This window comes from Calypte anna, chromosome 6 (assembly GCF_003957555.1).
Source record: "Calypte anna isolate BGI_N300 chromosome 6, bCalAnn1_v1.p, whole genome shotgun sequence".
In the NCBI taxonomy this organism is placed as follows: Eukaryota; Metazoa; Chordata; class Aves; order Apodiformes; family Trochilidae; genus Calypte; species Calypte anna.
Window position 1 is genome coordinate 30,935,878 of NC_044252.1, and position 22,288 is coordinate 30,958,165.

Below are 22,288 nucleotides of genomic sequence, written 5' to 3' on the forward strand. Positions count from 1 at the left end.
GTTATGGACTCCAAGAAATCATAAAATGCCTTTAAATCCACCAGCAAGAGCTATCATCATGTTAGAGACAAATAAAAAAAAAAAGACTAAAGTTTTATGACATTCAATAATTTTTCTCCTTGCTGTAGGAACTTTGTGCATACCTGGAAAAATTATATAAGGTTTGATTTTGAAATCCTCCACCCAGAATTAGTCACAGCAGAGGAATTTCACTCTGGAGGCTATCTTGGCCAGCACCTACACCCTTCTGCTACCCTGCCTGAGAGCAAATTGACTCAAGACATTCCCCAGTCAGAGGGACAAAGTGCTACAGGTCACTATCTGATTGTGATAAAGAGAACACAAAGAAGAGGTTTCTCAGCTCAAGGCAGCAGGAGAGAGGTGGTTGGAGGACTACTGGAAAGCTTCGTATATTCCTTCCCTTTACTTGGTTTTTAAAGTCCTCAAGAGGTGATTGCCTCTTCCAAAAGGGACAGCTGGTGGCACGTCAACTGGTGACAGCAGGTTTGGTTCCAGCTATTCTAGCAAATCCATGCGTTATGAATAGAAAGACCTCCAGCACAAATTCTGTACATCCAGATTCAAGACAAGCACAAGAATTATGCCCTGCTGTGATACCTAGGTGTACATGGCCCAACATGGAAAGACTCTGTCCTTCCTGAGGATTCCTGCATTACAAAGTTTTGTCAGTATAGAGGTGCCAAGAAAATACAGTTCTTTTATTCTAGAATGATTTTGAATAAGCCCCTCTAGCAGAAGTCCTGGAGACCTCCTTCTTTAACACCCATTCATTGCAAACAAGCCTCCATCTTCACTTTTTAGGTTAACTTTATGGTTATTCCTAACATAGAATCTAGAAGACACATAGATTTGGTAAGCAGAACGAAAATGCTCACTAAATGCCACCAAATCATTTAAAAGTTGATGTATTTCTGAGCATAAAGAACGTTTAAAATCCACAGCTGTGTCCCCACCTTTTTTCCCCTTTAGACTAAAGAGATCTTAGAAGTTATGATTAAGAATTATAGGTATATACTTCATTACCCAGCTGGCTTTAGAAACAGGCATCTGTGGTTTCTTCCCAGAATACATACATACCTAGGAAATTGTATACGTTTAATACACATGAATAAAAATTTAATTTGTGCCACTTAATGGGCACAACTCTAAATGAGCTCACCCAGACCCCTAACAGAGGTGAGCAGTGGCAGCATGGAGCTGACAGACCCACCAAAGATCACCCCCCCAAACCAGAGGTCGGGCATCTCCATCCTGCCTTACAAGACACATTTTCCTTGATTATTTCAGTGGTATCTGCAATTTCCCCTTCACGAGATGTAAAGTGTTCAAATCATGTGTCATTTAGTACCGAAAGAGTTACTATTATTTGCAGGATTCATTTTTTGGGGGGTTGTTATTTTTTTTTTTTTTAATTGGCGCTTTTTTTGCTTGTTTGTTTCTAAAAAAACACCAAGAAAAGTGAAAATCACTGAATTGGAGCCAATTCGTTAACACTCCCCAGCGTTATGAAAGGCAGAAGGTGTTGCCAGGTGTACTTACTCATAAGCAAAAGTAATTTATGGTGTAAGCAAACATAGATGGAAAAGTCTACTTGGGTAATTAGTGTTCATGTGGGGAGATTTTCTGGGCTTCGCTCTCTGCTAACACAAATGGTGGAAAAATTGACACTTTCTACAGTAAATCTTGCTAGTAAGGAAAGTAGACCATGGCTTGCCCTCCTCTGCACTGGAAAACATGTGGGGATTTTGTACCAAACAAGATCTGGGTTTGCACACCAAGAAATATCCATCCTGGCTCCATCACAAAATGCAGCACCCCAAAACCACTGCAACCCCTGGGGTACAGTGGCCAAGTGGCCACCAGGACTGGGCCTTGAGCTTACTCCATCATCTGGAAAAGTCATTTAACTTCTGTCTTAATTACCATTACAAATTGCTGGGAGCTCTTTGGATGTTCTAAACTGTGGCACGAGGTGACTAATTCAGAAATTTCTCATCTTGGGAGAGAAGCTGCTGAGGTGTTGGGTGGGTGAGAAAGCCCTGGACAGAAGGTCTGCAGAAGAGGTTATGGTAACACAGGGCAGGAGAGCAGAGGGATTGCTTGAACTTAAGTTTCCCATCAGAAAGTCACACATTCCCCTTCCCTGGGAGGAGCAGGCTAAGATGACCGAATCCTGACTCCTGACCTGACCTAGGCAGATACCAGGAGGTTAAAGGTCCGTGCAGCAACCCACAGAGCTCACTGGCCTCCCTAAAACTCTCTCTTAATCAGTAACCACCAATTTAGAATGAAACATCTAATCTGAAGCTGTTTAAAATTCAAACAAACCCTTGTAAGTAATTGCAGTGACTTTCCCTCAAATTCTGCTTCCCATTTCAGCTTCACAGACCATAAACTCTACAGAAAACAATAACTTTGGACGCCCAACCCTTCCTTCATTAAGCTGTCTACAATCAAAAGAGTGGACAGCCGTGTTTTTAACAATGCAGCTGAAAATAAATTGAGCAAAATAGGCTTAACTCTGCTTTGCAAAGTCAGTCTTTAGTTTTCCAAATAAGACTCTACAAATAATCCCTTAGCTGCACAGCTATGCTGCCAGCCTAAACTCGAGAAAAAAAAAAATAAAAATACAGAATTAGTGCTCAGTAACCTCCAAAGAAACCACGCACCCTTCCCCAGAAGAAAACAATTACTTCTTTTTGCTTCTACGTTTGATCCAAGGCCATTAAAAGATTTTCTGTTGACTTCAGCAAGTTGCTCTGCTTTTTTAACAGCCTTGGTCAGGAACAGAAATTGCAAAATCACATCCCAAGAACGTACCTTATATCCACCAATGCGATGCTCTTGTTTAAACTCTTTCCCATTTTTCAGCCACCTCATGGTTGGGGTTGGGTTTCCCATCGCCGGGCAACGAAACTTGACGGTGTTGGCCGCCGGCACCGCATGCAACCTCTTCTCCATTTTGTCTGTATGTGTCCAATATGGTGCCCCTGTTTCAAAGAGAAATGGCCAGAAATATCAGGACTGGGAAACTGAGCTCCCTTCCCAGCCCATTCCATGGACATTGAGACTGCAGGTATCCAGCTGTGCAGAGCCAGAGAGGTTTAGAAAGAGTCCGCGCCTGGAAATCATGTGCCGTGAGTGGTGACCAGAGTTGTGCAAACAGCTCCATCTGCACCCTGGAGGACATAATTTATGATAAAATTCCAATAATTAACCACAATACCCTTTGCTTGTATGTCAAGTAAGAGAGAGGGACCGAGTTTTCAGCAGGCTCATGATCAGATGATTGTGACCTCAAGTTATTGTGAGTGCTCAGCAAGCTCTGAATTCTCATCCCTGTGCTCTGAAACCAGATAGGCCAAGCTAGAACTCTTGGAAGCCTCAGCCTGAACCCTTCTCCATCTGTTAGAAGGGGGATAGATGTACCTGGTAAAACTTGGAGAGTACCAGGGCAATGTGAGCTGTGCTCCCACCACCACAGAAACCACCCAAATATATCTACAAGTGGAGACCCAGCAAAAACTCAGCAATAGCATTGATCATTTTGCAGGGATCTCCCATTCTCCTTATACTGAAAGAGCCACAGATGCCCAACACAATGGCACAAACAGGAATGTCCCTCTGAGCCCGAATTTACTGGAGGAATCACTTCTGCCAGCTCCTGGCAGGGCTATCCTGGCTTTCCCTTGCTCCTTCTTGTGCCCATTCAATGAGCTTGAGGAGCACATGGAAAAGCCTTTTCTTGTCCAGGTTCTCAATCATACCAGAACAGCAAACAATCACTCAATCTGTTTTTACCATTCAAAAAAACCCCCAAACTTGGGAAGACAGCTCCATACCCAAGGTTATCCCATACCCTGGATATAAGCAACACTTTAGCCCAGCATCTTCATGACATCTCTTGTCTCACCATACCAGTTTTTTAAAAGTTAAAGATTCAAGATCTTTTTAACAGTAGGAAGCATTAATTTCTTTTACAATGGAGTTTTCCTGGAGCAAATCAGATTAGTTTGGAATTTTTAGGACTAGAGGGGTCCAGAAAAATAACTCTTTCTCTCAGCCCTGTTTCATTTCCTTCATTAGCAGCCTAACACTCCACTATAAATAAACTCTTCCGTTCCTCAAATATTTATAGCAGTTCTTACAATCAGGGCAAACTCAGAAATCCTGCCACCCCCCTCTCTAAATAAAAATACAGCTGGATAGAAAATACAGGAATAAATCCTTTAACAACGTCTCTCTCAGTATAAAGAAAACATTCCAAAAGCAAGTCTTGTAATGATGCTAAGAACGATAAGTGATTTTAGTTTTTCTTTTTGCCCAAAGTGGCAATTACTGTTAAAATTAATGAAGTAGAAAAGCAAAGCAAATTTGTGCATGTAATCAAAACAGAAAATCAGGTAACTATTGAAAACTTAACTGCAACACTGAGAAATTGTTATACAGACTAAAGTGAATTAAGGATGCAAGGAAAATCACTGCTAACATTATTTGCTAAAACCAGGATCACATTTGACAACAGAAGACTTTAATTACATTCAAAGACCAAATTACATTAAAGCAGACCAGCCAAAGGTGGAATTACACGTCAGTACTGATCTATTAAAAGACTATTTGCTCTGGATCACTAAACACGGAATCACAGAATCATTTAATTTGGTTGGAAAAGACCTTTAGGATCATCAGGTCCAACCATAAAGTCTTCCACAAGGCTATGCAAGGTGACCAATATTGGGCCTTGCCCACAGCTCCCACAAAGTCAAAATAAACGGGCAGGTCAAAGCCAATCAACCATCCAAGGCCACTGTAATGGTACCACGAGCAGAGTGCCCAGATTTGACCCCAAATGGGCAACATCAACCTTGCAGCTTTGTCACTTCTCATCATGTCCCCCACATGCACCTTCTTACATCTATAGAGTATAAAAACCTTGAACACTTTGGCTGGACAAGCCCAAACTCTGAGCTCTACAGTCAGCCCCAGCATTGCTGCCCTGTCCTACACAGGATGGAGAGGCCAAGCTCCATGGAAGCTCCCAACAGGGTGCATCTGGGCACAGGGCATCTGAGTTGGTCCAGTCATCAAGAGTTGTCCTAAATGTATCTACTGAAACACAGTGGCAGCTCATGATCTGCTTCTCTTGCCTACAACCTCCCTTTCCATCAATCCTCACCCTCTTAAAAAAAAAGAAAAACTCTGCTCCCAGAAAAGATGTTCTCCAATAAGCCTCACAGACAACATTGGGTGAAACTCTTTCCTCTGTGGAAGAGGTGGGAGCAGGGAAAAGACCAGGAGGATGCAAGCAGGCAGGCAGAAGCAGCTCAGTTCTGAGCCATGGAGAGAAGAGAGAAGGAAAACTTCCCAGGATGGGAAAAGGACTCTGGCTTGGAAAGATTTCCCTTGAACATCCCTGACATCAGCATAACTTGCAATGCTCCTGAATCACAGGATTTGGGAAAAAAACACGAGGGCATCACATGTTGAAAGTGCCATCTGAAAACACTTCAAGCCATTTTTCATTAGGTACCATTTTTCACTAGGCAGCAGCACCATTTATCAGCAGATCCTCAGTGTGCTCAAGGGGAATGAGAAAAAGGCAGCAGTGGAGATTCAGGGAATGGCTTGGATTGGAAGGAACCTTAAAGATCATCTTGTTCCTCAGGCTTTAACACTCACACTCATTTTCTGCTTCTTTAACATGACTGATCCAATTCATGCCCAGCGTTTCTCCTTACTGATTTAATTACCAAAACGTAAAAACACCTTTTATTACTTCTGTTTGAGATGAAAACCACCCAAAATCACTAAAAGCAATGTAGTCACTGTAGTTAATGAGTACATATATCACACCTACATCTTCCAGACCCTGCCCATCACATCCCATCTTCACTGATAGGTCAGGTTAGAATAGGTAGTACCAGTAGTAAAAATTCCCAGCAACACCAGGGCAGACTCCAACACACCACAGTAACAAGCAGCAGGAGAAGGGTGGGAATTCCTGATTGCTTTTAGAGCTCTCATTAGTGAAGAAAATATCCTGCTGACCCACACTGCACTCGGCTGCCAATGCATTACATCTAATCAGGCAAATCTCCTGCATGTGAAATTGAAATTAGGCAGCCCAGGGGACCACTTCACTTCAGGATGCCTCGATTTTTATTTGGACTTATCTAATACAAAGAAATGCAAAGGTTGTCAGCTCCAAGCCTGCCTGACAAGCACCTCAAGCAAGCAATATCATGCCTGAAATGACCACATCAAACCCCCACTCCCTCCAAAGGTTTTCAGTACTATTGTATTTGACCTTTAATTAACAAACATTTCTAGGCAACATCCAATTTTTGCTGTTCCCTTCAGTGGGTTTCCACTCTACAGGATTTGATGAATTTGAACCTTGTTTTGTCCTTTTTTTCTGAAAATCTTCAAGGCATGAAAAGAACAGCATGTGGATCATATTTAGATACTTTTTTGTTCTTGGTGCCAATTTACCATCGCTTGGCCCAGAAGAAATTGTTTAAAGGGTGATAAGGGAAAAAAGCCATAAAGCTTCCAGTTGCCTGACTAGAATTTAAGGCAGAATAACAACATCTTCAGGGCTACCCAGGGGTATCCCAGAATAAATTGCTGTTGCTGGACCTCAGTGCAACTATCACAACAGCTGCTGCCTTGCCAGCCCCACGCCAGGATTAGGGAAATCCCTTAAATTAGGGCTACCTCTCAAAATCATAATGAGGATGAGACAACAAGCACCAATAATCTATTTTGCACTACTGCCAGTAAGAACTGAAGAGGATCAGCCCTTAGCTTTGTAAAAGCAAGTCCTCAGGTCAAAGTCCTTGGAGGTGGCCCTCCAACACCAAGTTGAAACACCTTTTCAGGGCAAAGAAGGGAAAAAACTGGGTTGCCAACAAAGCCATTTCATGGTGAGAGGGGACTGTTCTGTAGTGGAACCAATCCTGCACCTTCCCCACGAGCACTAATCCCTTCAACAAAAGCTGGAAGTAATAAAAAGCTATTCAGGATGCAGTCTGGAACAAATCTACCACAGTGGGTTTTTTCAGACAGTTAAAATATCTGTCAAGCTAGAAGGACACCAAAGGCAGGGAGCAATCTGCTCTGCATGCCTTTTGCTGAAAAATCCACACGGGGCAAATGGTCAAAGGCAAACGTGGACATGGGTGTCCCCTTCTCCTGATTGCTCCTCACAGCTACCAAGCCTCTTACATCCTCTGCTGACTTCAGGAGCTGTTGTATTTTCCAGGCAGCCTTGAAAATCAGGCTTAGATTTCCTGAACAGCCTCTCTGCCTGCATTTGGAAACCTTGGCCTCTGAAACAAAACATTTGTAAGAGAGGCAAAGAAAATAAGAAAGCTTAAAAGGATACTCACACTCCTAAATAAAACCCCGCTCTAAAAAGGTTTGCTTTTAGTTTTAAATATGCAGGAATGAGAATGCCAAGGTTCAGTTTCCTGTGGAAGGCACTACAGCCATTTCCTGCCTCATCACATCATAATTAACATGCCAGGACAGCTGGACTTTATCAGAATTGTTTCATCAAAAAGCAACAACCTTTGAAGACTATGGCCTTTTGTTTCCATCAGTGAAGGCATAGCCAGGCCAATTTCCATTGCTTATCCTTAATGATCGCAGCTGTAATTTGTATGTAAATTATCAGTTAAATTGTTTTAGATCTGTAAAGCTCAAACCAGGATTCAGGAAACACTTAAAAGACTTCTTCTCTTACAGAAAAGCAACCCAGGGAGTCTGGTGAGGTCTTGGACTTCCCCAGGCTCTGCCTCATGCAGGCAGAAGGTGGTCAAGGACACTTGGTCATTACACATGGGTGCTCTCAGGGTGCACTTGAACTACTCCTCAACTCATTGTCCACTTCTCAATCTGCCTCGCAACACTTTCTTTAGATTAGAAGTGGCCTTTTGGACTCAACAGAAGACCTAGAAGGAGAATGGCAAATAATACTGATGGGAAGGCTTTGAAGACAGGAGATCTGCAAGCCTCAGTGCTTTGCAAAGGCACCACACGCCGTCCCACCCCTAACTTTCATACAGCTCTGATCTTGCCAAATCACAACCCTCTTTCAGCAACGTTGCATTAATCCAACTGAGTTACTATGATGCAACTTCTCATTGAAAACAGACTCCTTGCAAAGATGTGATGCCACGATTGTTCTTCTGCTTCCAGCTCTCCCCCCCTGGCTCAGACACCAGGATGAAGCCTGCGTTGCTCCCCGAGCCCATCTGCAGCCTGCAAGAAACTCCAGAAGCTTTGTGGGAGCCTTGTAAAGAGCAATCTAGCATGAGGACTTGTTTGTGCAATGCTCTGCTCAGGAGCAATCTGTCTTCTTGCAGTTTCCTCCCTTCTCCACTGCTCTCCCCACCATCCAAGCTGTTTAAACATTCACGCTCTGGAGAAGCCTTTCATTTGGAGCAGGGAAAGTGTGACTGACCCCTGCTAAAACACACACCCCAGCCCTTGGCAGATGGAAATTATCAATGGCCTTTCACCAGCAACTGAATCAAGATTGATTAACAGGAGCTTAAAGTGATAGCTCACACTGCAAGAACATCACCGGGTGTTACAGAGGACACCACAAGGTATTTCTCCAGGTTACATGGAGGAGCAGGGATTATCACCTGGATGTTACAGAGCACAACTGCCTTGGGACCAGGCCCTTTTCTTTTTCCTTGCATGTGCACTTCCAAAATTGTGCCCACAGTGAATCTCCACAGCCATCAGCATGAGCTACCAGCACAAGATTTTCACAAACACACCAAAAACCCTGCCAGCATTTTTTCTGACCAACACCAATAAAGCTCTAAAATGACAGGAGTCACAGGGATGTTTCCTAGGAGGAATTCCCTACCCACCAATCCCTTTCAGGGCAACAGTAGCATTGCCTGGGTTGGTGGTTTTCACCCAGAAAACTTCTTTTAAAAGCAGTGTCCCTTTTCCAAAGCCACCAATTATCTTTGTCACGGCATGCCTTTGTCCCAGCAGCCTCCAGCTGCTCCATCTCAACCACTTCAAGCTGCACCTGTGAATCAGAGTGGCTTAATCACACTAACAGATGGCAGAGGCCAAACAGGCAGCTAAGAACTTATATCATTTTAAATAGCATCTAGTGTTTCACAGCTTCAGAGCAGGGGCAGTCATATACAACAGTAATTAACTAGAAGGACCCCAAATCAAGCGTGTAACTTTATCATCCAAACAAGGGTTTCAAGCATACAGTATTGCTGCAATTACTAACTAGGTTGAGGAGGAAATATCCTACCTGGCTACTGAGGTTGGCAACTACCAGGCAGGATTTCTCTGTGTTATTGCTTTGATAGCAACCCACTGCAGGGATTTTGCAGCAGTGCACAGGGGCATAAGGAGCCAGTATGAATTTTACTACTACCTTTTTCTTTTTTTTTTTCTTAGAAACTGCTCTATTTAGAGCCTATTAATAGCACTCCAAATGCTCTAAAGGGACTGAAGTTTAACATTCAGATAGGTTTAAGGCTCTCCTAGCCCATTTTCATCGTAAGTAACAGAAAATGTGGTTTTAGTGCTGGGTTGCTTTCTTTACAAAACAAAACAAAATACCCCACAAAAAAAAAAAAAAAAAAAAAAAAAAAAAAAAAAACCACACCAACCTTGAGGTCCTTCACAGACAAAAGAACCTCCTTGTCTCCAAATTCATTCTCCCTGGGGAGATTTCTGCCAAGATCAAGGACTGAAGGATTTGCCTCATTACAACTTAATTTTATTTTAAAGTTTCCACACCACCTCTTAACAAAGTGAGCTGGACTTTTGTTTCATCTGTTAAATTTCAGCTCAGATCCAGGGACAGTTAGTTCATCCGAGAGTCTAAACCAGACAAAGACTGAATTTCACTTCAGGAAGAAAGGAAACTGCAGAAAAGCTAGCAAGAAGGAAGAAAGAAAGTACAGACCAGTAAAAGCGTGTTCAGAAGAATAGTTGTTTATTTCTCTTTTTCTTTTCCAAGTTATGAACTACCCGAGACAGAAAATGGAGGAGGACAAAGAAACCCCAATTTGACAGCCCATGCAGTTAACAATCAAGAAGCTCTGAAGGCAGGAGAGCAAAAGACAGGACATTATTTTCCACGTGGATCTTGCTAGTGACTTCTGGCAGGTGGCTGTTACTTACTCATCTGGTTGCTGTCATTCACAAAGTCCTCGGACCCATCATTGTCATCTTCATCATCCCCAGAGGAAAGAGCATCTGCACATTAAAAATAATCAAGTCTTTAAACCAGCCTGGTTTTACAGACAAGTAAAACAATATGCTGCATCTTAGATTACCTGGAACTGATGTTGTTAGTTGAGCAGAAGCTAGAGAAAAAGAAAATCTAGCCACAAAATGTGTTGTTCTCACAAAATCCTAACAAAGCTAGCTAACAATCCTGAAATGCTACAAAGCCTCCAAGGGGAGCTTGCTACCTCCAAAAATGTTTTTTCCCTTAGAATCTGTACTTTCTTACAGACACAGTTGAACAGAAGTGAGTGCCTCCAGAGTGATTTCATCTCTAAACTTAAAGGATGGAGGACACCCATTTTCTTCCTCTGCTGCGGAGGAGAAAAAACTTGTATTCCTTCTACTGGCTTTATCATAAGAGACAGCATAATTTAATCCTGTCACAGTGGCATAAAGCAGAGAGCTATTCAGCAGCTGTTAATCACTATAGATCCCAGGAAGTAAAAGGGAGTATACGCAAACCGAGCCCATTGCAGGGTCAGGACAAGAGGGGAAAAAAAAACCCAAACAACCTGAAATAACTACAGAATTCAGCTCAACTCACTGTGCCTGACTGCATTATATCATGCTACATCAAATTGTGTCTTTATATCATATTTCATAGCTTCTACATGCAAAAAAAAACCAAAACAACAAACCACCACCTACTTTGAACTCACTCACCTGTAACATTTACAATGAAGTACAGAGTATCACTGTCTAGGGTCCTAACAGCAGTGCAAGCATAGAGGCCCGAATCTCTGGGTGTAGCATCCTTAATTTGTAAGTATTCCCCAATAATCACTGTCCTATTATCAGGCCCCAGAGGGACCCCATCCTTAGTCCAACTGATCATGACGGCGTCTTTCAACTGACAGCGCAACTCAAGCGGTTCTCCTGGGAGTGCTGAATAGACATCAGGCTGAGAGATTTGGTATTTGGTTGGTGGCTCTGCGAAGGTGGGAGGAAAGGAGGAAACAGGAGAAAGGAGGAAAAGGAGAGAATTGCCAACAAAAGTCAGTGAAGGCCCTTTTCATCCACAGACATTGTTACGTTCAATAAGCAAAGCTGCATCCGGACTAGCCCAGCAAAACTGAACCACGTGCAGGTATGGGATGGGTTTTATTTTCAAGAAGTTCAGCACAAACAAAGCTCAATCCCTGTTGATCAGTGTCTCAAGAGCCACACAAAGGCACAACTCTTCTTGCTGCTTGCAGTGAGCCAAGCCTGGAGAGATGAGTACTGCTGACCCAGGGGGCTTGGAAGAACTTGGAGGTGCCAGGAAGAATTCGTGAAGCAAATTCAAGCAATTTCAGTTTTTTATCTTAGCATTTGTGTCTAGGGTTGAAACAAATATTTATCTTCCCTCAGCTGGTTTTGTAAGTGGCTTTTAAAAAAAGAAATAAACCCAAACAAACTTGAAAAGAGCTGTGCTGGAAGTAAAGGCAAAAAACCCTTCACTAGCTAAGCTAATAAACATGAGTTCCCATCACAGCATATATGATAACTTTTCCCAAAGTCTCTACATTTAATTGCCTTCTACACTGCCAACTCTGCTCCCAGTGACAGCAACTTTTTCCTTCAGTTTCTGTGCTTAAATTTCTTATTTCACAGCCTCTCCCAAGAAGAGCACAGCAGGAACACAAGTGAAGCTTTCAAAGTCACAGTGTTCAAAACAAAATGGCTCATCCATTAGTCCTCTTTTGTAACCAAGGAACAAGAAGAATGTCAAACCACAATCTTTTACCAAAAAAAAAAAAAAAAAAAAAAAATTAAAAATCATCCTTGGAAAACTACAGTTGCCTATAATTACAGAAGCTTCATAACCCCTTGCAAGGCTGGTTTTTAGCAGAGGAAAAGGAACCGCAGCTCTGGGAACTTGTGAATGTTGGGCACAGGGTGGAAAGATTTCCCCTACCACATTCGTGACACAGTTGGACCATGCCCAGTATAGAATCCCAGACTGGTTTGGGATGGAAGGGACCTTAAAAGATCATCTAGTTCCAGCTGCCCTGCCACAGGAAAGGACACCTCCCACTAAGGAGGTTGCTCCAAGCCCCATCCAACCTGGCCTTGAACACTGCCAGGGATGGGGCAGCCACAGCTTCTCTGGGAAACCTGAGCCAGGGGCTCACTAGCCTCAAAGTGAAGAATTTCCTGATGTCCAACCTAAATCTTCCCTCTTCCAGTTTAATTGTCCTGTCCTCACTGTCCTATCACTCCATCTCCTTATAAAAAGTCCCTCCCCAGCTTTCCTGTAGTCCCTTCAGGTACTAGAAGGCCACTATGGAGTTTCCCTGGAGCCTTTCCTTCTCCAGGCTGAGCCACCCCAACTCTCAGCCTGTCCTCGTAGAAGAGGTCCTCCATCCCTCTCATCATCTTCATGGCTCTCCTATGGACCACTTTGCAACTGATTTCACCCAACAGCCCCACTATCCCACTCCCACCAGCATCTTTGGCCTCACCAAGGCCATGACAAGGCAGCAAGGGAGCTCAGGAGGATGGGTACCCCAGCCAGCTGCTCCCCTCAAGCCTCCTCAAGCACCAACCATGGGCTGCTACTCTTGTACATAAATAACACACCCCTCTCTCTCTGCTTGTTTGGGAGTCTCAGGTAATAATAAAACAGGTGACTCCTGGGTATACACCCTCACTTCCAAGAACACCGAAACCCTGAAAGCCACGTTCCTCATCCTTGGGGCACAGAGTTGTCATTTTGGTATTGCACCTCCAACAGAAAAGTCTGAAATGGGCAACATATCCAAGCTAGCCTGTGGGTGGGAGGGAGTTTGGAAATGCTGAAGCTCTGCCAGTAGATGAGTTTTAGGTGGTTCTGAAAGAAGCTGGGAGTTGGACTGGATGATCCAAGGAGATAATCTGTGAGTACCACCCCAGTGGGACACTCAATATTGGGTTATCCTGATGCACTTGGAGATTGTGTGCCCAATTTTGACTCCAAATCATCCTGAAATCTTGCTCCTCCTGGCTTTTTTCCCTCGGGCAAACATGGTTTTTCAAACAACAGGTCCAACACATGCATCACACCAAGATGGTAGCAGGGAGAAGTACATAAAACCATCCCAATGAGACCAATGATGTGGACTGTAAAGATTCTTGGATTTTGATTTTATAATAAAGTCTCTAAACTTGCTAGCATGCAAAGTTCCTTCCCAAAGTGTAGAACAACCCACAACACAGTTTTATCCTCCTTGCAAACTAATTCAGGCTTGCTGATACAGTCATATCCCCACAGATCTGCAAGGCAGGTGTTTCACTGAGCACTACACTATGCTGCTAGAAATCTCAGTTCCAGGAGGATCATAAGCTCCTTTCTACATATATTTTCTAACAGTAATGAGTATATTTGTGTCTGCTGGCTATTTTTTATAAGTTCAGATTCCACTGTCGAATTATTTTTAAAATAAGCAGCTGAAGCCAGCTAGCTAATTCACTTTGAAGTTTAAGACTTCTTTGTAACGCTCTACTGGCACAGAAAATTTCTTTTAACAGAGTTTTCACTGTGCCAACAATGTACAGGAGCCTTTAAAAATGTCTTTGTTTAAGCTTTTTAAAAGCCACCGTGGGTGAAAATAACTCAACCCTCCTTGAACTGCACTGGAGGCTCTCCCTGAAGAGCCCCAGGAACATCACAGAAAGGTCACACAGGCTGCAGAGTCCTCCTGAGCAGCTTGGTTGTTTGCATACAATTACAAGGAAAACAATTTTCTCCCCTCTGTACATGATTTCATCTCTTCTTAAATTATTATTCCCATATTTACAGCGAGTCCTTCAACATAAATCCAAACCTAAACTCGAGAAGAGTCAAGTACAGTTTTCACAAGGAAAACTGGTAGGATGGTGATGACAAACAAGACTCAAACAGGTAGTAGCATTTGGTAAATATTATCCTGTTCCATCCCTTTCGTTCCAGAGAATCAGGGAAGATACAGCACAAGTGTTGTCATGAAATAATGAAGTCATGTTTGGAAACAGTGAGTTATTTCAGGTAAGCCATTGTGTTGCCAAACTTGAATGTAGCAGCATTTAAGACTGTCACTTTTTATAATGTTTGCCTATAAAAACTTTTTCCAGTGTGGGTTTGAAATGCTGCCCAAAAGCAAACAGAGAACAGGTGGGATTCTGAGGCACAAAGCCGCCCAACAGCTTCACTGCAAAAACCAACCAGTTGAAACTGTTAAAAAATAAAATTCCAGGCTGCACATAAACAACCTCAAGCTGCAAAGTGAACTCCCTCTCCAGGACACTGTGCAGGGATTTTTACCCTGCTCTGAGATCTGGGGACAAATTTTGCACTCATCTGCAGGCTGGACCATCAAACCAAAGGTTCTCCTGAGGCTGGCATCAGTATTATCTCCCTGCTTCCACAACTTCTGAGCACAGCAGAGAAATAAAGCTGCAAAACAGCTTGGCCCACACTGGTACCCAGCTTCCCAGCAGCATCCTCTGGAATTTTCCTGTAGTGAAAACAGCCAGATGGGACGAGGAGGAGGAGATAGCGCTGCAGAGCCCACACCACCAAGCAAGGCCTGATGATCTGGTATCACATCCATGCTCCTCTGGCCTTCTCTGAAGCCCTGCTTGGAAACCATAACCCTCAGGCATCCCTGGGAGCCTGTAAACCAGCCCCTCCCTGGGTGAGGAAAGCAACACGGGGTGCCTTTCTCCTGTAAATCCTATAATTGTGGCACAAGTTCCTACTGCAAAGGTGCAGACCTGACCTAACACCTGTCTACCACCCCTTCGAAAGCAAACAGGTGACAAAACCACGTGTAAAAACCTCCAGCATGTGTAAAAACCTCCAGCGGCGTCCTCAAACACTGGGGGACAAGGGAGGGCACCTTGCTTCTGCTCTTGTCTACCCTCAGCTACATCCTTATTTGTCACAGGGGTGAGCACAATGTATTTTAACTTTATAGGTGGAGTTCTTGAACAACAGCACCATGGAAAACCAAAGCTGCTCTTAAATAAACAGAAGTGAACTTTTCCTCTGCCTTGCTGGGAATCTCACAGCATGGCTTATGCCATCCAGCCATCAAATGGAGTAAATAATCTTTGTATAAAAAAACCCAGGGCCACAACAGAGGACTGGGGACATTCTCAATGCTCTGTTTCAGATGATTAGGAGATAGGTAATTATATTCCAAATCACGCTTCTATTCAGGACTCGGTCACTGAAATGAGAGATTTATACTTCCTTAGGTTTTAAATTATTTTTATTTGCCTCCGTTTATTAAAACGTTAACAAAGAGCTGCTTATCTTAAGGCTCAAGGCATTTAGTTACTTAGTTACAGAGCCAAATAATTAAACAATCAGCTAATGGCTAACCCCGGCAAAGATTCTCACACAACTCTCTGTAACACAAAAGCCTCAGACCCCATCAAGCCACTTTCCCTTCAAAAGGCTTTAGTAAATAACTAAACACTCACCACAGCATGCCCAGAAAGGTCAAGGGACCTGACCTGTCAAGAATCCAAGAGGTTCATTGCAAAACTAAATGTCTTCATGGGGAACACCATCACTCCTGCTTCTTTCCCCCCCTTCCCCTTTTCTTCTTGTTATCAAGGAAGACTCAGCAAGACCATGCTGGACAAGCAGCAGGGGATGGGATGTTGAGTTATGCCTGAAGTAGAATAGCTCTGGGCCCTATGACTTTGAGCTGAACCCAAGCTTTTATATGGTCTCTCCAACAAATAGCCTCTGAGGGATCAGGAAGCCCAGATTATCATCAGTCAGGTTTGCAGCTTTCCCTCCCACCTCCCAGCCATAAACTGATGGCCATTTCAATCTGAGTTGGCAAGTTAATCCTAAGAGTAACTCCACGTCTTCTGATGATGGGTAAACTCAACCTACAAAAGAAATGGCCACTGCTTTCAAGAGTCATTCCTGGCCACAGTGACTACCAGCAAACCACAGCCACAAAAGCTAAGCACAACTCCTTATACAAAGGGGGGGACAAAATAGTGTTTGAAATTCATCCATCTGCTTCTCAAAAGTCACTGGATTCCTGCTGTCTTATTTGTTCTGAGTTTCCATCAGGGAACTGTCAGCTATGCCCAAGCTCAGCCTCTGCCAGCCATAATCAGGAAGTCTCTCTGTTCTGATAAAATACTTTTCAAGTTACTGAAGTTCCTTCTAGAATTTTAAAACACACCCAAAAAAAAATTAAAAAAAAAAATTAAAAAAACAATTCTTTGTTGCTATGAACAACACCCTGAGAGCACAGGACATTCTACCCCTGCCTCGATGTATTAGAACATTAATAGTTAAAACCTGACAAAAAACCATTTAGGCCTTGTAGGAAAACTTCAAACAGCACCAAAGAACAGGAGATATATGTGATTGTTATAAATGCAAAAAAATGTGGCAGATTTTAAGTTTTTGTTTTTTTTCCTTTAGAAAAAGCTCCCAGGCTTCTCTGTTTGAAAGCAACATCTTCCACACCAAACATGAAGCACCATGCTCTCCAAAATAAATTGAGATACTTTTTCCTGGCATCTTCTTCAACCATGCTCTCCTTATTCTATAAGGACCTAGTCATCTGGTGGGTACAGGAGATGAAAACAGACCCCTCAAAAATTAAAACAAGAAAAAAATCCTGATGAACAGGAAGAATTCCTTTGCCCCGGAAATAAACAATGGTAAAACAAAGTATATGTTGCCACATACCAGTGGTTGGCACCCTAGCAAGCAGAGAGCTTCCAGCCACACTGATCTGCTGGAGCATGGACCTCCAGCATCATGTCAGCTCCTACTGAGCATTACATATACCAAGATCATAAAAATAAGTGAATCTCCTCCAATTGAAACCCATGCCAATGTCATCATGGGTAAGGGAAAATATTACACTGCACGAAGTTTTCCCTAAGCTTTGAAGACTTAGAAAAATAAGTAATTCTGGTGAGCAGCAAAGAGTTTCACCACTTGCAGGACCCCTTTGTCAAGAGAAAAGTTTTGTGTGTTATCCCCACATGAGTAACCACGGCCCTCCAGCTCGTCAAGATAACTACCCCAAGCAGCATCTAACCCTGGCTACAGACACAAGGGACTCAGAAGACCAGACAGAGCAGCAGGGGCAAACCTCAGGAGGTTCATCAGGACATTGGCTGAGATTGGGGTGAGATTCAGGAACTCTTTCAGCACGCTGCAAAGCAGTGAAGCTGACGTGGCTCAGCCCATGCTTAAAGGAATATGACTCCTCAAAAAAAAATAAATAAAAAATACAATTGTACTTGTCTAGGCTTCGTGAGGATATTAAAAATTCCTACAACCTGCTTGCTCCTACCTGTCTTTTATAGCTGGGATTGTTGAGTTATGGCAGCACAACCACGCAACGTGCGTCAAAACCGCCGAGTATCACCGGCTGATGGGCTTGGCTGTGTGCTTTGTGCTTCTGGAAGCCAAGCCAGGGAGGACTTGGAGCATGCCAAGTTCTAAGTAAACAGCAGAGAGACCAGCAAGGCCACCTCCTGCTGCTGGGAATTGCCCTGCAGTTTCTTCCTGTTTGTCCCCATTCTTCATGGTCTGCTCCTTACTGGACGAAGACTTCTTTCTGCAGATCTCCAGATACAGGACAGGACAAGAAAAAGCAAAGTTTCTTTTTTTTTTTAACCAGGGAGGGAGAAAACACTCCCCAGCCTTGAACTGCCAGGCCAAAACCTCTTGAATTATTGTGCTGCCTTTTATAATTTCAACAGTAAGCTGAGAAACTTCAGGCCAACCTCAAGATTCAAGCCTTTGGTTCCAGGCACCAGATCTTGATGATTTCTGTTCAAGCCACAAGCTCCATCATCTGCCCGAGGTGCCAGAGTGACAGTCTCTGTGCTGAGTGTGCTGGGGAGTACAATCCAAACCCAACACACATGTAACACAATCTCAAAAATAATTAACTGCTCCTCAAACTCATTACAGAAGAGTCTTCTCATGTAATCTATTAAACAATACAAAGGGGAAATATATCACCTCTTGCCAGAACCTCAAATAAAAAGCTGAAAAAAAAAAATAAAATTAACATTCTCCCTCTAAAAAGCAGAATCCAAGACTAGGATCATTTTCTCATTTCTACTTTCAGCAACAGCAGAATATCAAATCTTCCTGACTGGATTCTGCACATAACCAAGTGGCAGAGCAATTTAACCAACTCTTATTGTCCAATGTAGCATAAAAAATCTGCTTGGGAAAGGCTCCATGTAAGATTTGCAGCTTTGGGAAAAGGTATGAGTACATTTATTTAGTTGCAGAAGGTTTTCCTTGGGTTTAGGACATTCTTTCATCTTTTCCAACCTGTAACTTTATTTCAGATTCTTCAACTGCATCTCAAGAGCAATATAAAAACATAACAGAACCTAGCACAAATCCAAACATAAAAACACCACCTTTTTTTCCCCAAAGGCCACGCTCGGGACAATTGCTACTCAACATGAAAAAGTAATAAATTATAACTGTGAAAAAATTGCACAATTTCATGTTTGAGCATTAGTTCTGGATGCACAGAACATCATTTTGGGTGCCCTATAAGCAAGTCAGCAGTTGTTTCTTTTGTACAGTTTTACTTGACTATACAAATCCCCCTAATTTTAGCAGCTCATCTAGAAGTCTCATCTTGCCTCTTTCCCCTGAAATTCATCTTCCCCCACTTCCTAAAGTGGGATTTCAAAACAGTCACTGGAAACAATAGCCCCAGAACATCCCCTCAGCCCTTTGCTAAGTGCTATCTACAGTGCATACAAATGGTAGGATACTCTCCAAACACTTCAGAGCATACCAGGCTCCCTTTAAATGGAGAAAAACATTTAGTCAATAGGCATCAGAACTCATTTAATCCCAGCTCCACACAGGAGCCCCCAGTAGTACCTGGGGAGAAGGAAGAAGCAGCAGAACAAACCCTGAAGTTGAAGCTAGGCTGGCCACCTGCACTTCCAGGTGGCTCACAACCATTTACAAAGATTATTTTTAACTTGCAGACACCTCCATCCTCACTCAGAGGCTCCTGGGAACTTTGCCACACTGATGGAGGATGGTTCAGGTGCTTCTGAGCTGTTAGGAGAAGGGCTATTACTTAGTAGGGTGTTCTGAAGATTTATTACAGAGCCTCCACGTTCATCTTGCACGTCTGAAATACCCCTGCTCCCCTGGTGAGGAAACAATACCAGCTAAATCTTGGTCCTATCTACAAAGGGTTATTATTATTATTATTATTATGATATGTTTCTTAGAGCCAAGTTGAAGAATTGCTCAAAACTCAAACTGGGGTTTTGAAATTCTTTTTAAGAGCTGCTGGGTGGCATTCAGGACTAGCAACCATCTCGCTTTCCTGGAGAGAAATTCCACATCACAACACCAGAGACACTGAGAAAAGGGCACTTTATAAACTTTCAAAGCAAGTTTATTAAAAAAAAAAAAAAAGCACATTCCCCTTGCTGCCCAGCAGCTCACCTTTACCCCATGCACCCATCGAGGCCATCCCAGAGGAAAGGTATCAAGAGGCTTAATTTTTTTTTCAACACCCCAGCTTTTTATTACGTGCAAAACTAAAATTGCAGCGCGGTGCTTTGATCCATCCAACTACAATTTAAGCTCCTACAAACCCATCCTGGTCAGTAGAGGCTGGTAAACAATGTCCAGCCACAGCATCCAACTCCAAACCAGATTTAGAAACAGCCCCAGCACAGACAACAACCCCAGGAGAAAGCCTGAGGTGGTAACTACCACGTCAGAAAACTCCTTTCAAAACAGAAACTTATTAAAAGCGAGGAGAAAAAAAAAAAATAATAAACAGCCCAAAGATGAGCTTCTCATCCTCCCTTTTCTCCCTTCCAGCCCCATGCCCAGTAAACCCTCACAACATAAAGGAATTCTCTCCTTCTCTTGGTTCTTGTGGCTTTGGTACTGTCAGGAGCTTTGCGAGGCTGCCCGACACCGGTTCATGTCCCAAAGTGATGAGCCAGTTCTTTTGCGGGGGAGGCAAAGCAATAATTACACACAACTTGCAACAGCATGCAAGGAGGAGAAGGAAAGTAGGTCAGATCTCCCAACTCCTCAGCTTTGCTGAGGTTCACCAAATGCTTTCACTTACAGTCACTTTAAAAATACAATTAAAATAAGAATAGCACAGCAAGAGAAGGAAGCAGCGCGGGGTACAGTTCAGCTAGAACTTAAGTTTGCTTTTCTTTCCCTCTTTTTAATACAGATAATGGCATTTGCATGGTGACAAGCAGCAAAAGGATCTGACCCAGCAGAAAATGAAGCCCGTGAGACACGTCTCTAGACCAGGTGCTGACTACTCTGATAGTCACAAGTAAATCCAGGAAAAACAAACCCAAAAAACCTGGCAGTGATAATTAAGAGATGGGATAGGATACCCTGGAATTGTATATAATTGTTAAACAGAGTAGAAGCTATTCAAAAATTGTTTTTTTATAAATCTATATCAATATTTACCCCTCTTGCAGAATATTTTGCTGCTGTTCCCAACTCCAGTTGAAACCCAAAGGGCCAAACTCCCAGACCCGCTCGGCGCTCCCGGCACACGTTTCATCATTACAACAGGAGCTGCTGGCTCCTGCACTCTTGAAAATCTGGTCTTTATTTAAGATTTGCCTGCCTTCAAAGCTGCTCCAACTCCTTTTCTCATGTAAAAGTCAGTTTAGTCCTCAGTACTACAAGACTCCACCTCGGATTTGGGGGACACACCGTGCCAGATCTCCACCACCACAAAAAACCAAATGCCACAGATGCACAGTACATTGTGCTCAACCTGCATGCAAAATTCTGATTTTCAAATCAGACCCCAAATTGCTGTAAGGTTTATTTTACCCTGGCAGGCTCCATGCCAAAGCCAGTACTGTCCAGTTTCCCACAGACACCAAAATCTGGGGATGTGATGGAGCTCAGCACGCCCAGCCAGGGCACCAAACCCTCAGTCCCCCCAGACTCTTCATTTCAGACCTGCTTTAGGTTCCTGGTGTCTTTTCAGCACAAATTTTGCAGTTCTTTAACTACACCAAAATGAATTTTCTCTTCTAGTTAAACCAGGTGCAGTATTACAAACAGACAAGACAGAACTTGCTGAAGTGGGTGATGGTTCTCTTGAAAACACAGATTTATATTGCTAAGGAATGTTGCTGTGAAAAATATCTCCACTTGCACTCTAAATCTTCAACCTTTAGCAATCACAAATGTTTAACACTTAAAAATCTGACCCTTCTGGTAAGGAATCTCTCTCTATTAAGGACAGGAATCAGGACAGTCAAGTATTTTTCTGACACTCCCATCTATTCCTAAACTAAACAGTCATTCTAAGAAAATCCTCATCTTTGAATGCTTTTATATAAAGGCAAGTGATGATTTCTACTGAAGCTGGGAAGCTGGATATAGAAATATGCTCATTAAGAGCTATGCTATGGTTATTATTAAAACATTACAATAGTCCATCATTTCATGCATACACAGCCTTGCATAACTGGAGTTGTCAGCATTTTCATTGTAAATTCAGCTTTCAAAGGTTTGTAACTTGACTGTAAAAAAAAAAAAAGTTAGCATAGTCTGAAATTTGTTGCAAGTTGCCTGCCAAGGGAGAAGTATTTCAAGATTAGAAAACTATGCAGCCATTGGAGTTGGTGGCTGGTTTGGGGTTATAGCTGTACAAGGAGTTGGGTTTTTTAAAAAAAAAAAACAAAAAGTTAAAAACTCCCACAAGGCAACATCTTTGAAAATCTGGCTCCAAGAAATCGTTTTAAAAAGTTGCTAAAAGAATTTAAATCCTCAAATTTAACATTTTTGTTTTTTCCAAAAGCTGCAATTGTGAAATAAAGCAGCTGAGCCTGAAATTCTGCAATTATTTGCTCTGTTCTGTAAAAGAGTTGCCATGCTGAACTGGTACCAACTCCCAGTACTTCATCAACATCCCAGTAAGTAACAACCCACCCAGTGCCCGATTAGTCTGCAGCTCAGGACCATCTCTCTTCTGAGGGTCTATGGATTTGC

The 22,288-nt window shown here is 42.8% G+C and overlaps 1 protein-coding gene across 8 annotated transcripts in view; it reads right to left on the reverse strand.

Annotated features, from left to right (window-relative positions):
• Nucleotides 1-22,288, reverse strand: part of FGFR2 (fibroblast growth factor receptor 2) — an 86,019-nt gene that overhangs the window by 54,827 nt on the left and 8,904 nt on the right. For 5 of the 8 annotated variants that reach the window (XM_030453216.1, XM_030453213.1, XM_030453212.1 and 2 more), the window contains 3 exons: nt 10,969-11,235; nt 10,198-10,272; nt 2,842-3,011 (listed from right to left, as the gene is read on the reverse strand). In XM_030453216.1, the coding sequence (XP_030309076.1) occupies nt 2,842-3,011; nt 10,198-10,272; nt 10,969-11,235 (512 nt within the window). The remainder of the gene's footprint in view (nt 1-2,841; nt 3,012-10,197; nt 10,273-10,968; nt 11,236-22,288) is intronic. The other 3 variants (XM_030453217.1, XM_030453215.1, XM_030453214.1) reach the window with 1 other exon arrangement.